Raw genomic sequence first — 20,666 nt, forward strand, 5'->3', positions numbered from 1 at the left:
AAATAAAATACATCTAACTCCCCCTTTCTCCACACATTTTAAGATGGAACTGACACATGCTTGCCCCCTTTCTAAACCTCTCAAGCTTTTCCTTCTCTGCATTCCTTTTTTCTCACTGAAGCTGTGCCATGAGGAAGTAGGGACTAAATTTAGTCCTCCCCAAAGCTCTTGGTTGGCTGTGAGGACTTTCCTGTGTTCTCTGAAATGTTACAGTAGCAATTTCCAATTGTTTGGCTTGGCTCGTCAGAAGGGCTAAATTACAGTATAATGTATCCAACATTTTACATGGTGTTTTTAGAAAGTGTTGAAATGCTTATTTTTAGATTTAAGATCAGTTAAAATGTACAAGATGTCGTAAATGTCTTATGGGTTCACATAGGTCTGTGACATGGATATGCCACAATCTGAGATTAACCAGATTGGCTGGACAATTTTAAACAGGTCAAATGATTAAATGATGTTTTAGGAAAATATGTCAGTTGCACTGTTGTGATGCCTGACCCCTTGTGGTGGATTGATGTTAGTACAAGCAGCAGTGTGTCTCGTGTGAATGGATAAAACCAATCCTTATTCCTTCCTCTCCCTCAGTCACTGTGGTTGGGACAGGCAACGCTTCAGTCGACAGGTAAGTAGGTGCTACTGTACACAGTTGTGTTTCTATGGCAGTAAGAGAAACTAGCTGATGAAGATGTCTGTTGTGTCTGTCTGCTCAAGTGTTTTTAGTGAAGACAATCCCCCCATAAGAGAGGAAGATGCCTTGACCAAATGGGTGTCTGATCCTGCCAACACAGCATGGATGGAAAGTAAGTGTGTTTCTACTTGTTGTACTTGTTTTGTCTTTCTTTATATTTTACTTATTATGTTTACTGTTATACACCAACCTACCAAAGCAAATTCCTCATGTGTAAACTTACTTGGCAATAAGCTGGATTCTGATCAGATTTCTGCCACATGTCAACATATACAGAGAAGAGATAAGTCACAAGTCACACTCCACACAAGCCTCCTGCACAGCACTGTTTGGGTGTTTTTCTCGCTCAAGTGAATTTCCAGACACTTCCTTCCTCCCCCTCTTATGAGGAACCGTGCCATAGTGTGGCCCTTTCCTGAGACTTCCAAAGGACTCTATCCTGTCTGTCGTGTGATCACCCGACAAAACCTTCCTCATTCATATTTGTGAATGGTGAACCATGGTGAATGTTTTGAAAGTTAAAACGTGGTTGTTTCGTGGTCCAGATCCAGACGAAGTGATTTACGATGACGTGCCCCGTGAGAACTCCGACTCCAACACAGGTCAGACATTTTTCATTCTTATTCTATACCACTTCCCTTCTTTCGTTTCATCATTGGGAGATATATGTTCCTCTTTGTCTCTCTGTGGTGGAATTACAGTATGGAGCCTATCGATTTGAACTTTTTATAATAGTTTGCAATTGTTACACGGGAAAGCTAGTGTTCTTTACGTGAGACCACTTTGTAAGCCAGATGTACTTGTTCTGTGGTTTTGTACAGATGGAGTAGGTGACGTATGACATAGCTGTGGGGAGTTCAAAAATGTGACAAATAGAACTGGTGTGAGGTTTAAAGTAGAAAGCAGAGTTTAAATTAGAAAGACTCGAGTCAAAAGACGAGAGCTGTTGAACAGTGACAGTTCGGGTGCATCACTTCTGCAGGTAATTTGGGGCTTTTTGTCCGCCTACAAGAGACTCGAAGGTGTTACTGCGAAACAGTTTGTGGGTTTTCATCATGAAGGAGAGTAGCATGTTGGCTGTGATCTGCCTCCTCTCAGCTCCTAGCTGTAGGGGCTCAGAATGTGTCGTCATGGGGAGAAAGGTTGTGGGAGGTACGGCTTCCATCCTTTGCTCCTACAAACCTGAGCAAAAGGATTTCAAAAAGTACTTCTCCAAGGGGACAGGTGAGGGCAAGGTTGGTCTTCTACACCACCAGAAGCCATCTTCCAACGGGAGATACAAACTACATGATGACACGGAGAAGGGGCGCTTCACGGTGACCATGGCTGACCTCACCCCGGAGGACTCTGGGACGTACAGGTGTGGAGTGGGACAAGGTGAGGAGATTCAAGTCAGCCTGACGGTGGAAAGAGCTCCTTCAATAACAGTCTACAACATGAGTGTCATTTTGATCCTCACTCTGTCCTTAAGTCTGGTTCTCCTGATATCTTTCTCCCTGGTCATGTTCTGCAAATCCAGAATCAGCAGAGTGGAGGAGCCACCTGGAGCACAGACCTGTATCAAACCCAGCACTTCCATCTGGAATGTTCCCTATGCAAATGCTGCAGTTTTTGACAATACATCTGTTTTCCAAAGCTTGAGCTCTGAAGCTGTTGACCAAGATCATGACTATCAAATTGTGGACACTGCAGTTTATGGTGAAGACTCCCTCTACCAAGTCCTGGATGTCAACCCTGAGAAAACGGCCTCTATCTACCAAGTCCTGGATGTCAACCCTGAGAAAACAGCCTCTATCTACCAAGTCCTGGATGTCAACCCTGAGAGTTCAGACTCTCTATGAAGTCCTGGATGCCAAAACAGACATGCTCCAATAAAACTCAAATCAGACCATTTATAATCCAACAAACGAGGGCCCTGTCTACCTATCCAACGAACAACCAGGACAATGTCGACCAAACGCTTAACAAGCAAACTGGCAGTTTGGACCTTGTCTACCAAAAACCTGTTAGTCAGTCAGTTTTGAGGGCTTCTCGAAATATAATGTTTGAGGCCTGTTTACTGTAGTTCAGTTGCTGCACATAGCACTGCAAGCTTTGTACTTTGTACTGTAGGCTGCAAGTCTTATTTGTTTCATTTTCACATTAAAAAAAAGTTCTCAGTGGTATTTACCGAACTAATCCATCAAATATTCCCACTGTTTCTTAATTGGATTATGAATGTTAACTTTTCATTAGAGCTTCGAAGAGGACTGGACTATTAGCAGTGAACAACTAACTTCCAAGTTAGTTCACATCAGTGTGACATAACAAAGTTATATTGAATCTGGCTTGCTTGTATTCATTTAGCCTGTAGTGAGTGATGTGTGCATTATAGCAGTCTACTGCTGTGCGGTAACTTACTTTCTCTTCAAGACTGTGTCCATCTCACAGCCTCATTCAAACTGATCCATCAAATCAACTGCTCTTTTTTCGCATTGGTTCTTTCTTCTAATAAACGATTGTGAATGGCATCTGCGTCTTCCTTCCTCAACTCGTTAGTGACGAATGTGGGTATACAGTGAAAGTGCCCTCATTGTATTGCTTTGGATATAAGCATCTACTAAATGAATACAATATCAATAGAAGTGTGTCACTCTGCTTGCGTTCCTGCTTCAGATCCAGATGATGGACGTGTGTCACTGTGCTTGCTTATCCCTCTTACTGCTTCAGATCCAGATGAGATGATCTACGATGACGTGGAGCTGGGCGAGCAGGGATGTGGAAGTTCCCTGGACAACGGCTGGAGCTCCAGCGAGTTTGAGAGTTACGACGAGGCCAGCGACGGCGAGGGGCGGGGCGAGAACGGCCTGCCGGACGCCTTCATGAGAGGGAAGCCACCCCAGAGGAAGACCCATGTGTGTAAAACAAACATGCCTTATGTCAACATGTGTAGTTCCTTTGACAACGTTGCCGTCTGTGTATAGTAAATGGAGGGCTGGCTTGGTCAGGTAAAGGTTAGAGAAGAGGGGGTGGTATATGTTGTGCCTTGGCTGTTAAAATAGTAAGAGATGATCACTTGATGGCTGCAGCCAGGACCAATGCTTATATTACGGCTGCATGTGTTATGATGACCAAATCCAAAAAATAATATACAGACTAGCTGTATATTTGTGTGGAAGTGAATGGGCCTTGGGTTATTTTTGCAGCCCTGTACAGTAGAGCAATTCAGCCGGCTGTGCAGTAATGATTGCATGGCTTCTGTTGGTAACATGAGCCATGACTGCCATGTTCTACTTGGGACAGAGCTGGGGAGGGCTTCAGTGACAATGGGGTTAAGGTATGGTAATGGTCTGAGGGGAGAGATGACCTTGGACAACCAAGCCCACAGCGGAACGGTTTGGAGTATCATCATCTCAGGCCGAACTGCCGACCCGACAACGCCTGGTAACGCATGCTCTGCTTTTGTTTAGCTCTCTCAAGATCTGACTCGCTTGAAAGAACACTATGAGAAAAAGATGAAAGATCTTATGGCAAATACAGTGGGAACGGTAGAGCTGCAGCAGCTTAAACAGAAACAGGAGCAGAAGGTAAAGCACCGGGGCGGGCCTCGCTACCACGTCGCTCGCCTCGTCCCCCTGCGCTAGACAACATAGTTCCTTCCATTCCTCGTTGCTAGCTAACACCACCCCTCTCTCCCTTGGTGTCTGTCATCGACGTGTACTACTGTCACCCTGCTCTCTGTGTGTGTGTGTGTGTGTGTGTGAGACTAGTGATGTGTGCGCGTGTGACTGGTGGTGTGTGACTGGTGGTGTGTGCGCGTGTGACTGGTGGTGGGCTATGTCATTCATCAGTTTCGTACACACACCTGAACAACTAACTGTATGGGGATTGTGCCTCACGTCATAACATGTCATTAGTTTCACAGAATCTGGAGACGCATGCGGATGCTGAGTGTAGGGGAAGGGGGTTGATTGGTCACCTCTGTCTGTCCTCTCTTTTGATCCATTCTGATCGCAGTGTCAGGGGATCGGCCTTATATCAGCTACTCAGACTCTTCATTGAAAGTCTGTGACCCTGAACTCCAGTAACTTTTAAATGAAGGTCTAGGCCACTGATAGCAGCTCACTCAGAACACAGAGAGTGGCACTTGGACTACACAGAGCATACCTAGCGCTTAATCAGATACATTTAGACAGTGTTAGATTGACTCCGTTTAGCTGCTGTCCCAGTCTCTGTGCTCTACCCCGGTCATCCCATCTCACCCAAAGTCATGTTTACGTGATCCACCATCATGTCTCATCCATCTCCCCCCCTCTCTCTTTTCCCTCCGTCCCTCTTATAACATAGCTCCTACCTGTTTCCTCTATTCAAGCTTTGGGGAAAGTCCTTTACTAAATCACACTTTCAATGGATCTGACATTGAAGTAGCACATTGTTTGTTGTCTTGGGATCCATCTTAACCTAGGTTTTGATACTGTCCTCTAGTGTATTTCGTGTTGGGGCCTGCTCCTTAGCAACATTCACTCTTGTCCTTCTGACTCTGACAGATGCAGAAACTGGTCAAGGCGGCTCGAGACGGGACCAAAGACGGACTGGAGAAGACCAAAGCTGCTGTGAAGAAGGGCCGTTCGTACATCAAGACCAAGTCCTTCTGTCATGGTACGAAGGAGCCTTCCTCAGCAGGGCACAGGCAGAGAGCCAGCGGCAAATCACAACACACTCCCAAAACCCAATACGGAGTGAGAGAGGCATAAACCAGGCGCTGTTGAAGGCCACTGTATTAGCCTGCTAGAGCTTCCCATGTAGGAGACTGAAGTGTGTGTGTGTGTTATTCAGAAAGGAAGTCTGCCTGCTATGACGATGATGAGGCCGACCTCTTCATCGAGGTGGACTGTATCAACGTGGAGCCAGTGCTTGGTCCTGTCCCCCAGGGTCTCTCTCAGCAGCAGGTAACTGCCCTGTACTGTCACAAGACACCATGGAGAAGGGCAGCTGTCTCCTCTACATCCACCTCATGGATGTTTAACCCATCACCGGCATACTCTTCTATAGCTGAGCGTGTGGGAAGGTGGATATGGCATGTTGTAGATGCACGGGACATGTGGTGCGTTGTAAGCCGTGCAAAATGCTGGTCTTAACTATTACCGTGGGGTGTGTTTTGAAACAGGTGGTGAGAAGATGCATACTGGGGTCGATACTGGAAAGTGAGAAGAATTATCTTGATGCGCTAAAGCGGATTTTAGAGGTGAGGCCACAGAATGTCATCTCGTGTGGCTTTTTCTGTGCATGTAGTCAAGTACTAATTTACTTATACGGTCTTTCTCTGTCCCTCTACCTCTCTCTCTACCCATCTCTCTCTCTCTGCCTGTCTCGCTTTTCTCTCCCTCCCCCTCCCTTCCGCTGTCCCTCTCTCAGCAATATGAAAAGCCCCTGTCGGAGATTGAGCCGCGGCTGCTGAGCGACAGGAAGCTGAAGATGACCTTCTACCGCATCAGGGAGATCCTTCAGAGCCACGCCCTCTTCCAGATTGCATTAGCGAGCCGCGTGGCAGAATGGGACAGCCTGGAGATGATCGGAGATGTATTTGTAGCCTCGGTGAGTCTGACAACAGGCTTGAAGGCCAGATGGTTTAATCAAACTGTATTTTTACCAGCCTGTTTACACGCTGTCATAAAGGCCTTTTCTCAGAGAAGAACAGAAAACAGTTAAACATGCCTGAACTGATTACTACTGAGTAATAACATTAGCTCTTGTTTAGATGGATGTAGGAAGTTCCCCATAAAGTTAAACACACACACACTCTGAGGATGTGCTCCACCCCCGGTGTCTTTGTTTTGAAGATCCCCGAGTGGGTTGCTAGGCAGCAAAGACCACTGGGTCACCCGTCACCCACTTCCTGCTTCTTGTTTTGGTACGCACCCAAGGTTGTGACCCCTGGCTTTGACATCAGAGCATTTCAAGAGCATGTTTGAGCCCTTTCCGTCTGTCTCCTGCCCTCAAGGCCTCTCTGTCTTCCCTGTCCAGGAAAGTTCCGTAGCACACAGTAAACAGTTTGTCTCTAACTAAAGGGATACCCCCGTTCTCTACGGGGCAAGTGAACTATGATTATGGAGAGACTGCAAGCACCGCTATGGCATCCATAGTCAAAGCACATTTTGACCAGTGTGTGTTTTATATGTGTTGACAGTTCTCCAAGTCCATGGTGCTTGATGCCTACAGTGAGTACGTGAACAACTTCAGCACGGCCATGACTGTGGTCAGGAAGACCTGTGCCTCCAAACCCAGCTTCCTGGAGTTCCTCAAGGTTAGAACAAGAAACCAATGACAAAGCTGCAACAGTGGTAATGCATCTGTTTCTTGACCTGCTGAGCTATACGCATACCCAATATAAATATAAACATCCTCAGGTCAGGCAAAGAGACAATCTGTGTCTCATTTTATTTTGGTCCTAAAACTGTAAACTGCTAAATCAAAGTCTCAGTTGAGTCGAGTAACAGTAGATGTAGCGTGACAGCAGGGTCTGGGACTGGGCGTGGTCTACCTTGCTAACCACACGTCTTCCTCCTGCATGGTGGGACAGCATCGTCAGGAGTCCAGCAGTGACCGGGTCACTCTCTACGGCATGATGATGAAGCCCATCCAGAGGTTCCCTCAGTTCATTCTGCTCCTACAGGTATGGAGGCAGCGCCGCATTACGCTACGCTTTCACTGACTACAGTTTCAATGTAATTGCAGTCTTACGAGTGCAGTGAATGTACATCTGTAACAATTACTCCATATTTAAAAAAGCACGAACTAGAAGCTTTCAGAGCACAGATTTTTCAAAACTTCTGAAAAGTAGCCTATTAGTATGCCGTGAAATTTAAAGAAGGTCCACCTTGTGCAGACAGGCCCGTAGTGAAAACACTGCATCATTGGTCTGTATTAAATATGCTGCATTTCCCAGCACAGCCTGCAGAGGGAGCCCTATACACAAAACTAGCAGTGCCACTTTGGCTTGTAACCCAAAGATAAAGCTAGTTGAACACGTTTTACTATATATATATATACATACATATACACGCCCATTTCCTTCTTTAACATACCTGTTGAGTCTTTTCCTTATTTGTGTAGGAATGTTTCTTTTGAACAATTCTGGGACAATATGGGGCATGATTTCAGCTGTGTGACCCCTGAACGTGACCCTGATGTGTTGATGTATACGTGTGTGTGTGTGCTCCCTCCAGGACATGCTAAAGAACACTCCGGTGGGCCACGCTGACCGGCTGCCCCTGCAGATGGCGCTGACCGAGCTGGAGACGCTGGCCGACAAGCTCAACGAGAAGAAGAGGGAGGCCGACCAGCGCTGCGAGATCCGACACATCGCTAAGGCCGTCAACGAGCGCTACCTCAACAAGGTGTGTGTGTGTGTGCATGTGGGTCCAAAAAGGTTTTACAGGGGGTGAATCGAACCACCTGTACCTGCTTCCATCTCCCTTCCTGTGTGTGGTGTTGCAGTTGCATAGCTGAATAGCTGTGCTGTACCAACAATGTTTCACTGTTTATATCCCTGTGTGGGAGTCAGCTTGAAGCCTGCATGCTTTACTAAGTATCCCTCCACAGAGCTATACATATAGAAGGTATGGAGCCATAGTAACAGTACTCCCCATGGTGTATTTATGTGTGAATGTGCCCATCCACCATGCTAAATGTCTAAAGTATCCAATGGCATGTGTATACAGTATACCTCAGTGGAACTGTAAGTGCATGCAACTGTCAAGTTATATAATGTATTTATATGTGTTACTTTGTAGATGCTACCCTACACTCTGCCAAGTTCTTTTCAAGGTTGAAAGGAAGATTCCTTAAACCAAGAACTGTCATTCTTACGTGCTGCAGCCCTCCTCAATATGAATGATGGATATTTATATTTTGGGATTCTATTAAAGTGTGCTTTTCATATTTAGTCCTTATCCCACTTCTCCGCCCTCAGCTTCTGAGCAACGGCAGCCGCTACCTGATTCGCTCGGACGACATGGTGGAGACGGTCTACAACGACCGCGGTGAGGTCATCAAGACCAAGGAGCGCCGCCTCTTTCTGCTCAATGATGTGCTCATGTGTGCCACGCCCATCATCCGGTAAGAACCACCCCCACACTTGACCTCCAGGCCCAGGCAACAGCCCCCCCCCCCCCCCCCCCCCCCCCCACACACACACAACCTGGGCTTTCACCCTATAGACAGAGCGATCACGCTGGGTATGATTCTGTCCAAGTTCCGTCAGAGGCAATGAGTGCCCTGTAATTACTGCAAAGCCACACTGATCTCTGGATCTCGTACGACGGGCTAGCTTTGACACAAAGATCCTTTGAATTGGATAGAAGGTTGTACCAGAGTATTCTCTGGTTCTGATTTGAGCTCACCAGCGTAGGTTTGCCTCAACTCAGGTCAAACCATTTATCTTCTCCTTCAAATGGACAATCGACACTCCTATTTGTTCTGAGCTTTGTAGACTTAACTGCTCATTACACTCCCACACACAGCAGTGCATGAGTAACACTCGGTCGATAGTCGCCAGGGAGGTATGCACAGCTTGAGGTCCAATGTGCAATATTGCTGGTATTAATGTCATTTATGTTCAGCCTACTGTTTAAACGATTGAACTCCCACCTCGTCCCAGGTGTGGTCAGGATGCCGGCAGTGGGAGTGGCAGCGTGGGGGCCGCGGGGGGCAGCACCCCCCAGGGTCAGAAGTTTGTGCTGAAGTGGAGCGTGCCCCTGAGCTTCGTGGACGTGGTGGAGTTTGGCTCCAGTGACGACATGGTGGACGCCAGCCGCTTCCCTGCCCCACACTCTGGAGAGAAGGTGGTCATCAACGCCAAACCAAGTATGGATTACAATTCAAACTATGCTACATATACTATACTCTAAAATACTGTATAATCAAATGAATGATCACCTTTAAGATTGTTGTTTGGGTAAAACCTGCATGACATCACTCTTTCCACTGGGTTTCCCCCAGTCGCTGGCAGCCCTTCAGCTCCTGGAATAGACCATATGGAGGAGAAGGAGCCATTTGTACACAGCTGTATGATTTAGTGGTCAGTGTCATGATGGCCAGGCTAGCCATGCAGCGTGCTGCAGTCCTGACTGGTACCAGGCCGCTGTGGGTGTTGTAGTGAGGTGGTTGGAGCTGGTGTTGGGCTCAGGTGATGAAACTGAAGAAGTAGTTTGTTGTGCTGCCAGAGGTTGTGTGTGTGTGTGTGTGTGTGTGTGTGGGGGGGGGGGGGGTTGAGAGAGAGAGGGGGGAGTGAAAAAGAGAGAGACCGTTTTTTGGGGCCTTTGAACATCAGAATTGCCCATGTTCAATTGCACACAGAAGCCTGCCCCTTTGTTTTTGTCTCTTTCCGTCCCATCTGAAACATGATTGTACAGTGGTTAATCACTTTGACAGCCTTCTGATATAGTTTTTTCCCTCTATGGCTGCAGATTCTCTTGCAATCTCCTACAGCCACTCTGGTGCTCAATGTGTTTAACCTACATTTCTTGTGGGTGATAATACCCTAGTCTGTAAATGGCACAGTAATGGTGGGAAAGCTCGTGAAAAAACCTACAACTCGAACTCCATTAGGATTACACTGTAGTCTAGGTCCATTGAGCTAAATCAGTGGAGAGAAGTCGACCATATGGAGTCTCTTTTTCCACATTCATCCTCTTACTAATGGGGAGGGTGGGGGGGTGAGGAGAAGGCTCCCCAATCTCTTGCTCCCCTCCGCCACCCTAGTCTCAAAGCCTCTTACCCACCTACCTCCCCACCATCGTCCCTCTGCCTACCACACACACCCCCACCCTACACAAGCGCACTCACATGCACACACGTGCACGCGCTCACACACTAACCATCACAGACCGTACAAGGTGGGGCTACGCACAGACTGCACAGATCTCTTTGGCATCTGGTCTGTGGGACCCCAGGCTGATAGACAGACAGGCAGATTCCCAGCCGGCTGTCTAAACCTGACACAAGCCTCCACACACTACCTCTCCCTTCCTCCCCTCAGGACACTAGCATGTCTGCAGGAATCTGGATCATTACCTCATTTCATTAGACATGCAGCTTGACTCAGACATGAAGTAGAAGCGTTGGTGGGGTCAGTCCAGCGCCATATGGTCCTGATGGCCTGGTTCCATCACAATTTAGACCCAGACACACACTCGGAACTGAATCAGGCCATGATGTCACTGACACCAACCCGCCTCATCCACTGTCGTCCCAGTGTCTGCCAGCATTAAAATGTATTTGAATGACTGATTAGGAAATCCAGTGGGGCCTTGCTGTTTGTCTCAGCCAGCCTGGCAGTTTAACGAGTGGAAGGAGGACTCTGTAGTCCAGGCTGGCCAGACGACTGCCCCAGCAGGTCGGCACCCCTGACTCTGTCACCCCTGACTCTGTCACCCCTGACTCTGTCACCCCTGACTCTGTCACCCCTGACTCCCACCTCTGCAGCAAGCCAAAGACAAGACAGTCCAGCTAGTGATGTCACTTCCCCAGGATCCCTCTCCCTGCTCACCTCGTGTCTGATGTGCACAGCATAGCAATTAGAGACCACCTACGAGATGGTCTGTTAATTCAGACCATTGAACCACTCCCACCATTTCTTTTGTTCCTCTAAGCCAATCGGACAGTTTTCGAGACGCTTTGTGTCTCCAGACAGAATGTGTATGATATAGCTGTGTCGGAGATTGTCAGCCAATCCGATGAATCAGACGAGTCCCAGACCTTTCCAAAACCAGTTGAAAAGGTTTTGGCAAACCCACAAAGACACATTGAGGACTCTGGATTTGGAATCAGTTCTAATGGCTTAGCCAGGCCACCGTCACCTCTCACTGGAGCAGGCTGTGGATCTGCGGTTGGATTAGAACAGGCACAAACTCAGTTTTTCTGCTTGTAAACATTAGAACAGTACTTGCCCTCTACCAAATTGTAGCCTTGAATGAAATTGGTTTACTCAACTTAATGTTGATTTAAGGAGGTCTTAATCTTTCGAAGCTTTTTAATTTGTCAGGGGAGCATGTCTTGATAAGTTGTTATTTTATGTATCAATAATTGTATCTATTCCATCCCAACAGTGTTTGCATGGTCATGTACTGTGCTTGTACCCACAGTCCCAGACTGAGTCATAAGAGAGCTCATCACAGGACCTCATTCTGCCTCCCTGCCCTCCTCGCAAAGATGAATGGAACATTCATATTTTAGCATGATTTGACAAGGCAATTAGTGTGATACAACTGAACCAGCTTTAAAATGCTTCAGCTGCTGAGGCAAACTGCCAAGATCAAAATTAAACAAACTATAAAGCATGTGCAATTAACAAGATTTGTCCACTGACTGAAAATCCGCTGATTAAACCCATTGACATGGGCCTATTTTGATGTCTGCCACACAATTCTAAAGTAAACTTGTTAAGTGAAGAAACCATTTTTGAATAAGTCTTCTCTCTGTATAGTTGTTGGTATGTCGCAAATAGGGCATCCACCAGTTTCCTGTTGCTCCTCATCTCTCAACCAACGGTCTCTTTCTCCGTCTCCATTTGTTGCTGTCTCGTTCTCTCTCAACCCTGCAAGAAGACGACTGGTTGCCATGGCACTAGAACACAAGGACAATGTGAATGGCTTCTGTTCAGCCAAGAAAGATGGAGATTGACTGGCAGAGTCAGCACAGAACTAACAGAGGCCGAGCTACGGTAGCATAGAGGCAGAGCAGAGACGGGGCTAGAATAGAGCTAACATGGATGCAGATTTAGCATAGAAGTGCTAGCACAGAGGCTGAGCTAGAGGGGATTCCAGGGGTCCTGGTGCCAGAGGACCATCCCAGTCACTTTAGCCTTTAGCACATCTCAACATGAAGCATGATGATTATGGAGGCGGTGTCCCACTGAACAGAGACCAATTTAGACTGTTTTTCCTCTGCTTCAGTGGAGGTGGCGTTGGTAACTATTTGGTGTTGCAGTTTTAAGCACTCCCTCGCTCGCTCGCTCTCTCTCTCTGTCTTGCTAGCTCTGTTTCTCCAGCGCTCTCTCTCGACCCCCCCCCCCCCTCTCTTTCTCTTCAGTGCACTGAGCTACATCAGGGAGGGGGGCCTGTGTCGTTGGCAGTTTCCTCTCTCTCTCTGTCTCCTCTCTGCGTGCCCCACTTTGTGTATGGCTTGAGCACAGGAAAACAAAGCAGAGCGTTGTGTTCGCGCAGTTGGATGCAGGACAACACAATAATCATTGACTTCATTGGGATTTAGGCTTTGCCATGCAGGGCACATCTACTAACAAGCAAACAGAAACGCTCCCTGGGACTCGAACCGTTATTCATGGGATGAAACACACACAGACAGTAACGCATAGCAACATTCCTGATTTCTTTGTGTGGGCTCCAGTCAGCTTTAGTAACCACAGCTCGCTGTCATCACCCCCTGAAATGCACTGAGAGGGTTCTCGAAATGTCAAACTTTACATTTACATGACATTACAGGCCCCTAAGCAACTGAATACGACTAATACTGTATACACTATTTTAGTTCTAGAAGAAATCGCCTTTTCGTCTTACAGGTTTGACACATACACGTGCAGGGAGTGGGCGACACTAAGAAACACACACACACATACAGGCACACAGGAGTGTCCACCAAACACAGGAAGTCAATGAATAAGCAGTGTGTCTGCTGTGCTTGTCCTCCTCCAGGTAAGATGTACATGGGTCCTGGTCAGCTGTACCAAGACCTGCAGAACCTCATCCACGACCTCAGCCTGGTCAACCAGATCTCCAGCATGATCGGCAGCCTGAAGGGCAACTACCAGGTACACACACAGACGCACAGACAGAAAAGAGACAGCATCTATGTATAGTATGCTCTGTCATTCATTTGGAGGCGTGTTTGGTTTGAGTGGGAGGGCACCCTAGCTGGTCATGTTTGCTCAAGTCTATCTTAGACCACGCTCAAACATCTTCATCTGGGTAATCCCAGCCTGTCGTGCCAAGCTGTGGCCAAGCAAGAGGCAGTGTATGCAGAGCCTAGCGGGAGTCCGAGAGGCCAGTGTTTGTGCTGTGCTGGAAGTCTTGTTAGAAACTGTGTTGAGAGGCTGGAGGGGCAGAGGGGAGCAGGCCATGCACACACACACATGATGTCTTTCTAGAGGAAGGAATTGGTGTTTGGTTGTAAAGGTTCCAGTAGTCTGCTTACCTCTTAACAAGGGCCTTGATGGATAATAATAGCAATACATGAGGAAGGCGATGCACAGGGGAGATTTGACCAATGATCTGCAGTCAAATTAGCAGATCAAGATCTCCATCTCTTGATCTGCAGTCAAATGAGCTATACCTATCCAGAATCCTTCTTATGAGTTCAAGCAGTCACTGTTTTCCATCTCTTCCCTCTTCTCCTCCTCCCAGAACGTGAACCCCACGGTGGCCCATGACTGGGTCTCGGGTCTCCAGCGCCTCATTCTGAAGAAGGAGGAGGAGATCAGGGCTGCTGACCGATGCAGGATCCAGCTCCAGCTGCCTGGCAAACATGACAAGTCAGTCTTGCGCACACCAGACGTAAAAATATACAAAGACAATCAATAGCACATGCACACCCACTCTCATTCGCACATTCCACTCCACAAAAGCCCCTACCCGTCCCTCGCCCCACCATCCGTCCTGGATAGATAAGGAAGAACCCAGCGAGTGGCCGTAAACACCCCTGGATACAGTGTTCAGATCCTAATCTCCACGGCTGGTCTGGCTCTCAGCTAACCTCTTGTCTCCACGCAGCTGTTCCACACACACTCATGAAAATAGCCTCCGCATGACACCACTCCAAGTCCCAACTCTCTCTCTCTTCCCTTCTTTTCTTCTCTTTCTATTTCCCTCTCTCTCTCTTTTTCTTACTCTCACTTTCCAACTTTCCAGTACTCTTCTGCATAGGGAACTGTCTAGATTATCCATGGGTATGTTTAGACACACAGCTGTGCATCCCTCATTCCTTCCTAATCCCTCCATCCTGAAGCCTAACGCTCTGCAGTGAGGGAGAGAGTGTGTGCCAAAGGAGAGGCGGCATACAAGAGAGATGCCTTCCTCTGTAATGTCCCGTCGAGATGACCTTTTGCTAGCGGGTAGAATCAACTCTGACTTCCTCCACATGACCGTCTTGGCTGTGTGGACAGAGCGGCTCCTTCAGCTGTTTGGCCCAGACAGAGTCCTCCTTCCAGTCACTTGGTCTGACCTCTCGCTCCCATTAGGGGACCACCGGTGGGGTTCATTCAAGGTCACTGAACAGTTGCATAACGGTTTTCAAACGTAATCACAAAAACAAATTGTGCTCAGTGCCATGTCTGCTTCAGGAGTAAAAATGTTCCCAGAGGACAGGAAATCCTTAACATGCATGCCAATAGGCTTTGCTTGTACCCTCTGCAAGCTCCATTCAAGACTGATGCTTCAAGTGTTGCAAAGTGATTAGGACATTGAATACACCACTGTCGGATAAGATCTCCAGGCCCGGGCATTTCCTTTACCAAGTGGTAGCTGTGCATGGTGGATACCTTACAGTCTCAACACTGCTGTCTTTGTCATGTCTCTCCACTTCCTCTTCTCCTTGGCAGGTCTGGGAAACCCACATACTTCACTGCAGTGTTCAATACCTTCAGCCCATCCATCAAGCAGTCCTGGATCAGTAACCTGCAGATGGCCAAGCTGGCGCTAGGTACGTCTGTCCTCCCACACGTGCACTACACACACTTGCACGCACACGACACACATGCACACACTTGCAATGGTTTGTCCATTTGGGATGGTTGTACAAGCGAATGAGTCTCAAATGACACCATAGGCTCTTAAGAATGCAGGGAAAACACATTTTAGAGGACAAATAAATCAGTTGGGTAACCTGTGGGAGTTCTTAAGATGTGCAGTGACTCGTGTTACTTCTACTGTGTGTTTTGGGTCTCATGATCCACAGGATTATTTAGGATTGTCATTACTGTCCTTCTGTCTGGGGTTTGAAAGGACAGTGTCACTGCTGCGACGCTGCTCTGCTGTGTCTGGTGTGACTGTCTGCAAGCCGGGCTCTTTGCTTGGGAAGAGAGACTCAATTTGTTCCACAGAGTTTCAGCTCCACAGTGGCTGTTGTGTAACAAGTGCCATTTAGTACGGGCTGAACTCATCGTAGCATCCGCAGAACAAATGATCGTGCTAATGTTCCATTAGCATTGACATACGAGGTATGGGGGAGGCTGGTTTATATGAATATATCTTCAGTTTTGAATTTGGCCTCCGAGTGAATATCACAACTATATAGTTCCAGTTCTGTGCTCACCCGACAGTAAAACGTATCGTTAAATCTGGAATTTAGATTAGGGAATCATGTGTCCAGTTGCACAAGACATGGATTAATTTGAGTTTTAGTTTTGTGTCCACTGTGTACACTGGACTGAGTGTTCTGCTGTGAAATTAAATGACCTTGATATGGATTCACAATTAACTATGTTCTATCTCTCTCTCTCTCTCTCTCTCTCTCTGTCTGTCGGCCTGTCTGTCTGTCTATCTCTCTGTCTCTCTCTTTGTCTGTCTGTGTCTCCCACCCCCTCACAGAGGAGGACAACATGCAGGGATGGTTCTTTGCGGAGGACGATGGCAATCAGATCAAGAAACAGAAGCACCCCCTCCTGCTGAGTCAGATGCCCGTGGTCATGTCCAAGCTGCAGGAGTTCAAGGTGCCCCTCCCCCACCACTCTCCTCCCCCACCACTCTCCTCCTCCCCCACCACTCTCCTCCTCCCCCCTGCACTCTTTCCCCATCCCTACACCCCCTCTATGTTGAACCCTAGCCTTAATAGTGGTTCCCAATTATAGCTCGTTTACACAAATGTACATTTGTCTTCCTATTAGACGCTATTGTTCTTGTTATACTTCTCCTTCTGTTCATTCTGTTTAAATACCGTCTTTCATCTCATGGTGATGTTGTGTGTGTGTGTGTGTGTGTGTGTCAGGTGGAGTGTGCTGTCCACAACCCAGAGCCCCACATCAACACAGACAGCACGGCAGACACACCTGCACTGGGCCACGGCTGTGTGTGGGTGAGGACACCAGTGCCTGCCTCATGTCCTCATCCTCCTCAAACTGCTTACACTCCTCTAATAGAACTTTTTGAATGATGATACACTAGTTGAACAAACCATGTAGGTCATCACATAGAGCTGAGCAGATCTTGTTTTTACATGCATTAATGGTGAATATTGAAACATGACAGTGTGTCTGTGAGAATGTTTATGGGAATCCTTACGTAACAGAGGTCCAGCCCAAACATACTCTCAACATCTGAGGCCTTCCTGTTCTGTGTCTGGACCAGAGCCATCACACCTCTCAGTGGCAAAAAAGCTTTTTTACCCCACTCAGTGACTAAATAATGAAACAGCACCTCTGGTTCATGGAGCTATAACTCTCATTCACACAGTCAAAACATCCCAGGTCCAGTTTTGAAAGCTGAGTAGCTCTTAGCTGACTGTGTTTACTGCCAGATTGTGATCAAGTATTCACAGACTTCAAGTCAAGGGGACTTAAATCCCCCCCAGTCCGATCATGATGGAGTATGTTCATTATAGTAACTCTTTAACACTGCCCATAATTTTGACGTGAGTTTCAAGGGTAATTTCCTTATAATCAGGAAGAATCAGGTCTCTTAAGGATCTGATCCATGTGTAGAATTGATCTGCCGAAAGTTGATTTAGAATAGAAAGTTAAGTGGAGGTTTGTGCTGGTTGCTTTTTCATTCCGGTAAAGTTCACATACTTGCTTGTCATTTGAACAATCCAGGTGGCGAGCTGCACCAATCAGATGGGCCAGATAGCCATTGTTGCCATGCAGAACTCCAGCCCTAAGGTGACTGAGTGTTTCAACGTGGAGTCTCGTATCCTATGCATGGCCTACGTTCCCATGGAGCAGCCCCTGGAAAATGGGGAGGGAGCCCCCGAGGGCAACCCCCCGTCCCCGGGGAAGGGCAGCAGTGACAGCCCTACTGTGTGCCTGGGGATGGAGGAGGGCAGGTACAGTGCACATCCTAGCTGTCGTGTTCGTCTACAACACCGGAGCACATTTAATACATAGACTAAGTCTTGGACCACCAAGCCCACCATAGGGCCCATTCATTGCTTCACCAGTTGGATTTGGTCACTTGCAAAAGCAATCTATCTCTCCTGTGCTTTGCCTCCAGCATCATCGTGTATAGGAGCAGCCAGAGGTCTAAGAAGGTGCGGCTGCAGCACTTCTTCACCCCAGACAAGTCCACCGTCACCAGCCTCGTCTACAAGAGACACTGCCTCTACGCTGGCCTGGTCAGCGGGTCAGTGGCCGTCTACTCCCGAGCACAAGGTGAGGCCCTGTTTCTGACCTGCTCTGTTCCGCCCTCACAAGTCTCTCTGTCTGCCCTCGTGAAGTGAGTTCTAACTTGAATGTAGATATACTTAAAACCATCACAGAAACCTAATTAGCTTTCCCTGACTCATAAACAGACACCGCATTCACCTCTATGAATAGGCATGTTTTGTTTCAAGTGTACTGTTCATGTGAATGGATGAGTTGTTCCGTCTGACCCTGTTGAACCCTGCCAAACGGATGGAGAGGGTGTGTTCATTTGTAACGATGCCGGCCTGGTCAATCATAGAGAGAGGTTGTGAGCTGGTGTTTGTGCTTGGTTGGCCCAGTCCCTGCGGGCCGTGATTCGTTAGCTGTTTACTGTGCCCTGCGCCCCAGGGAGAGGGGCCTCCCCCCGTCTCAGACTGATGCTGGGTGGTGAGAGGGTTCCACCAAGCCTGGCTTCGGTTGTCGAGTAGAAGAGGCTAATGTGTTGGAGCTGACCTATTTAATATTCCCTGAGCCAACAAGCTGGCAGAGCACACTCAGTGAAGATGCTGAGGACAGGGACTCCTCCCTCTGCTCCTCCATTGTGCTCTCTCTAGCTCTCCCACACTTTCTCTCTTTTTCTTCATTTCTCGTACAATTTCTCTCTTTCTCCCCTTTTTCTCTGTCCCTCTCCTTCATATACACACACACACACACAAACGGAAAGAGAGGGAAGGTGAAGGTTTTGAAGCTATGGAATGACTACGTAAGGAGAATGTGTGTCTGAAGCATCATCATATAAAGTTCTCTCCACTGCCAACAACAGTTTATCGCAAGCAGACATGTGCTGCTGCTATTGCATGCACCTAACTCTAAAACTCCCCCTCCCCCCCCACACACACACATTCTATTGAACAAGTGATTTAGAGCTGATGGATTAAATGAGACAGGTAGTGTACTGACAAGGTATAATCACATGACCCTGTGTCATGACCATGTCTCCTGATACCATGTTGGTATATCATGAGGTGCTAAGAAGGAGACCTGAGGTCAATCCCCAGATCCAGGTTCAATAGTGCTGAGTCCCACTGTTCAGGCAGGCCTCCTTACGTCATGGTACGTGTGTGTGTGTGTGGATTGAGGCGACTAACTCCAGGGATAGAGGGAAGGTATTTTCCCCCTGATCCCTCAGCTAGCTCAGTATGGCCCAAAGGAGTATTCCGCAATGCTGCAGGAATGCTGCCTATTTAGTTTCACCTGTACTGAACTGAAAGTCACTCTTTCCACACGGTTTGTCCAACATTTGAAATCGTCGTTCAGAGTGCACAAAATGAATGAGAAATCAGTTATAAGTGTTGGCTCATGTATAAATCAGGATAAGGTATTGAGGGCCAGTCACTGAAAGAGCTGTGTTTCGTTTGCAGTGCAGACCTGTTTGTACACGACCAACAGTTCCACCTTCAGTCTCACAGCTCAAGCTTGAACTCGAAAAGATGAATCATCGTCTCTTAGTTTGGATTCTGGAACTCTTGGATCCGTGTGCTAATGCTTCTCCAGGGCTGTGTCACATTGATTGGGCACACACTGACTCAATTAGCATGTAGTTCAGCCTAGCCATTTTATACAGTGCTCCAAAACAAAAATAAACTCATGACATCCTCACAGAAGCATGGATTACCATTTGCATCCGGGCAAAGACTTCAAAAGAGGTGCTACACAGTGAAGGCTAAATCTAAAGTAGTCACACACATGACAGCAGCTATGTGAGCTCTAAACACTGGAGCTAAAGCCCTCCTCTAGGTGGCTGTGTGGGGGGGAGAAATCAAGGTGCTTGTGTTCATTACAATGAGTAAATCATCAATTGCCTCATTATTTGTTCATATATTCCTGATTAATATCATCTTATTATTGAATATGTATTCCTGCTGTAACCTATGCTGTGTACTGATGGCAGTCATGAATAGACCAGTTGTTCCCAGGGCCTAAAATACATTGTGTAGGCTGAAAGACAGCTTTCTATTGGCCGGTTGGCAGAGATGGCAAAAGTACACAAATCCTTCACTCAAGTTAAAGTACAGATACTCATCTTTAAAAACACTGGTAAAAGTTGAAGTGAACTAAAGTAACAAGCTTTGTTTGAAAATGTAAAAAGTAGAAAGTACAGATATTTGTGTAAATCTCCCTGCCAGCCTCATTCTGCCATCCTGGTTATTCTTCCCTCTGTGTGCCAGGCTGAATGGTACAGCAGAGACAGTATGACACAGCGTGCTAGTCAGAGGGAACAAAGAGATTGGGGGGAGCAAAAACTGAAGAAGAAAAGAAACTTCCATTGTGTTTTTCTTACATTTCTATTTGTATCTGTCACATGGCTTACTTTCCTTCTACTGCAGGTTGGGTGCTGTTTATTTCATGAGGTTTGTATGTGGATTTGGATTTGAGGCCATTATTTCCTGTAGTGAATCTTTTAGTGTGTCAACGTTTCTGTGTGAAACTACAATACAGGAAGTGCAAGGCTTGCTGCTGGTGGTGGCTGTATGCCAGCAGGAGAATGACACTGACATTATGGGAGAGAACTGCTGACAGGCACCCACATAGAAAGAGGTTATGTAAGACTGGCAGCAAAAAGGAATGACATTTTGCTTTCTGTCTTTC

At 47.2% G+C, this 20,666-nt stretch overlaps 2 protein-coding genes across 7 annotated transcripts in view; both read left to right on the forward strand.

The window, feature by feature from the left end:
- arhgef10 (Rho guanine nucleotide exchange factor (GEF) 10) overlaps positions 1-20,666 on the forward strand; it is a 46,158-nt gene that overhangs the window by 14,333 nt on the left and 11,159 nt on the right. For 4 of the 6 annotated variants that reach the window (XM_047018491.1, XM_047018494.1, XM_047018495.1 and 1 more), the window contains 21 exons: positions 589-625; positions 715-803; positions 1,237-1,293; positions 3,401-3,585; positions 4,141-4,257; positions 5,218-5,329; positions 5,507-5,619; positions 5,838-5,915; positions 6,086-6,265; positions 6,858-6,974; positions 7,251-7,343; positions 7,897-8,067; positions 8,643-8,788; positions 9,330-9,535; positions 13,381-13,496; positions 14,089-14,216; positions 15,282-15,382; positions 16,270-16,391; positions 16,667-16,753; positions 17,490-17,719; positions 17,887-18,044. In XM_047018491.1, the coding sequence (XP_046874447.1) occupies positions 589-625; positions 715-803; positions 1,237-1,293; positions 3,401-3,585; positions 4,141-4,257; positions 5,218-5,329; positions 5,507-5,619; positions 5,838-5,915; positions 6,086-6,265; positions 6,858-6,974; positions 7,251-7,343; positions 7,897-8,067; positions 8,643-8,788; positions 9,330-9,535; positions 13,381-13,496; positions 14,089-14,216; positions 15,282-15,382; positions 16,270-16,391; positions 16,667-16,753; positions 17,490-17,719; positions 17,887-18,044 (2,643 nt within the window). The remainder of the gene's footprint in view (positions 1-588; positions 626-714; positions 804-1,236; positions 1,294-3,400; positions 3,586-4,140; positions 4,258-5,217; positions 5,330-5,506; positions 5,620-5,837; positions 5,916-6,085; positions 6,266-6,857; positions 6,975-7,250; positions 7,344-7,896; positions 8,068-8,642; positions 8,789-9,329; positions 9,536-13,380; positions 13,497-14,088; positions 14,217-15,281; positions 15,383-16,269; positions 16,392-16,666; positions 16,754-17,489; positions 17,720-17,886; positions 18,045-20,666) is intronic. The other 2 variants (XM_047018493.1, XM_047018497.1) reach the window with 1 other exon arrangement.
- On the forward strand, positions 1,305-2,464 carry LOC124466551 (CMRF35-like molecule 9). Its single transcript, XM_047018501.1, has 2 exons — positions 1,305-2,068; positions 2,211-2,464. The coding sequence occupies exons 1-2, from the start codon at positions 1,747-1,749 to the stop codon at positions 2,330-2,332; spliced, it is 444 nt and encodes a 147-aa protein (XP_046874457.1). The 5' UTR covers positions 1,305-1,746; the 3' UTR covers positions 2,333-2,464.

Source organism: Hypomesus transpacificus, chromosome 3 (genome assembly GCF_021917145.1).
Source record: "Hypomesus transpacificus isolate Combined female chromosome 3, fHypTra1, whole genome shotgun sequence".
Classification (NCBI taxonomy): Eukaryota; Metazoa; Chordata; class Actinopteri; order Osmeriformes; family Osmeridae; genus Hypomesus; species Hypomesus transpacificus.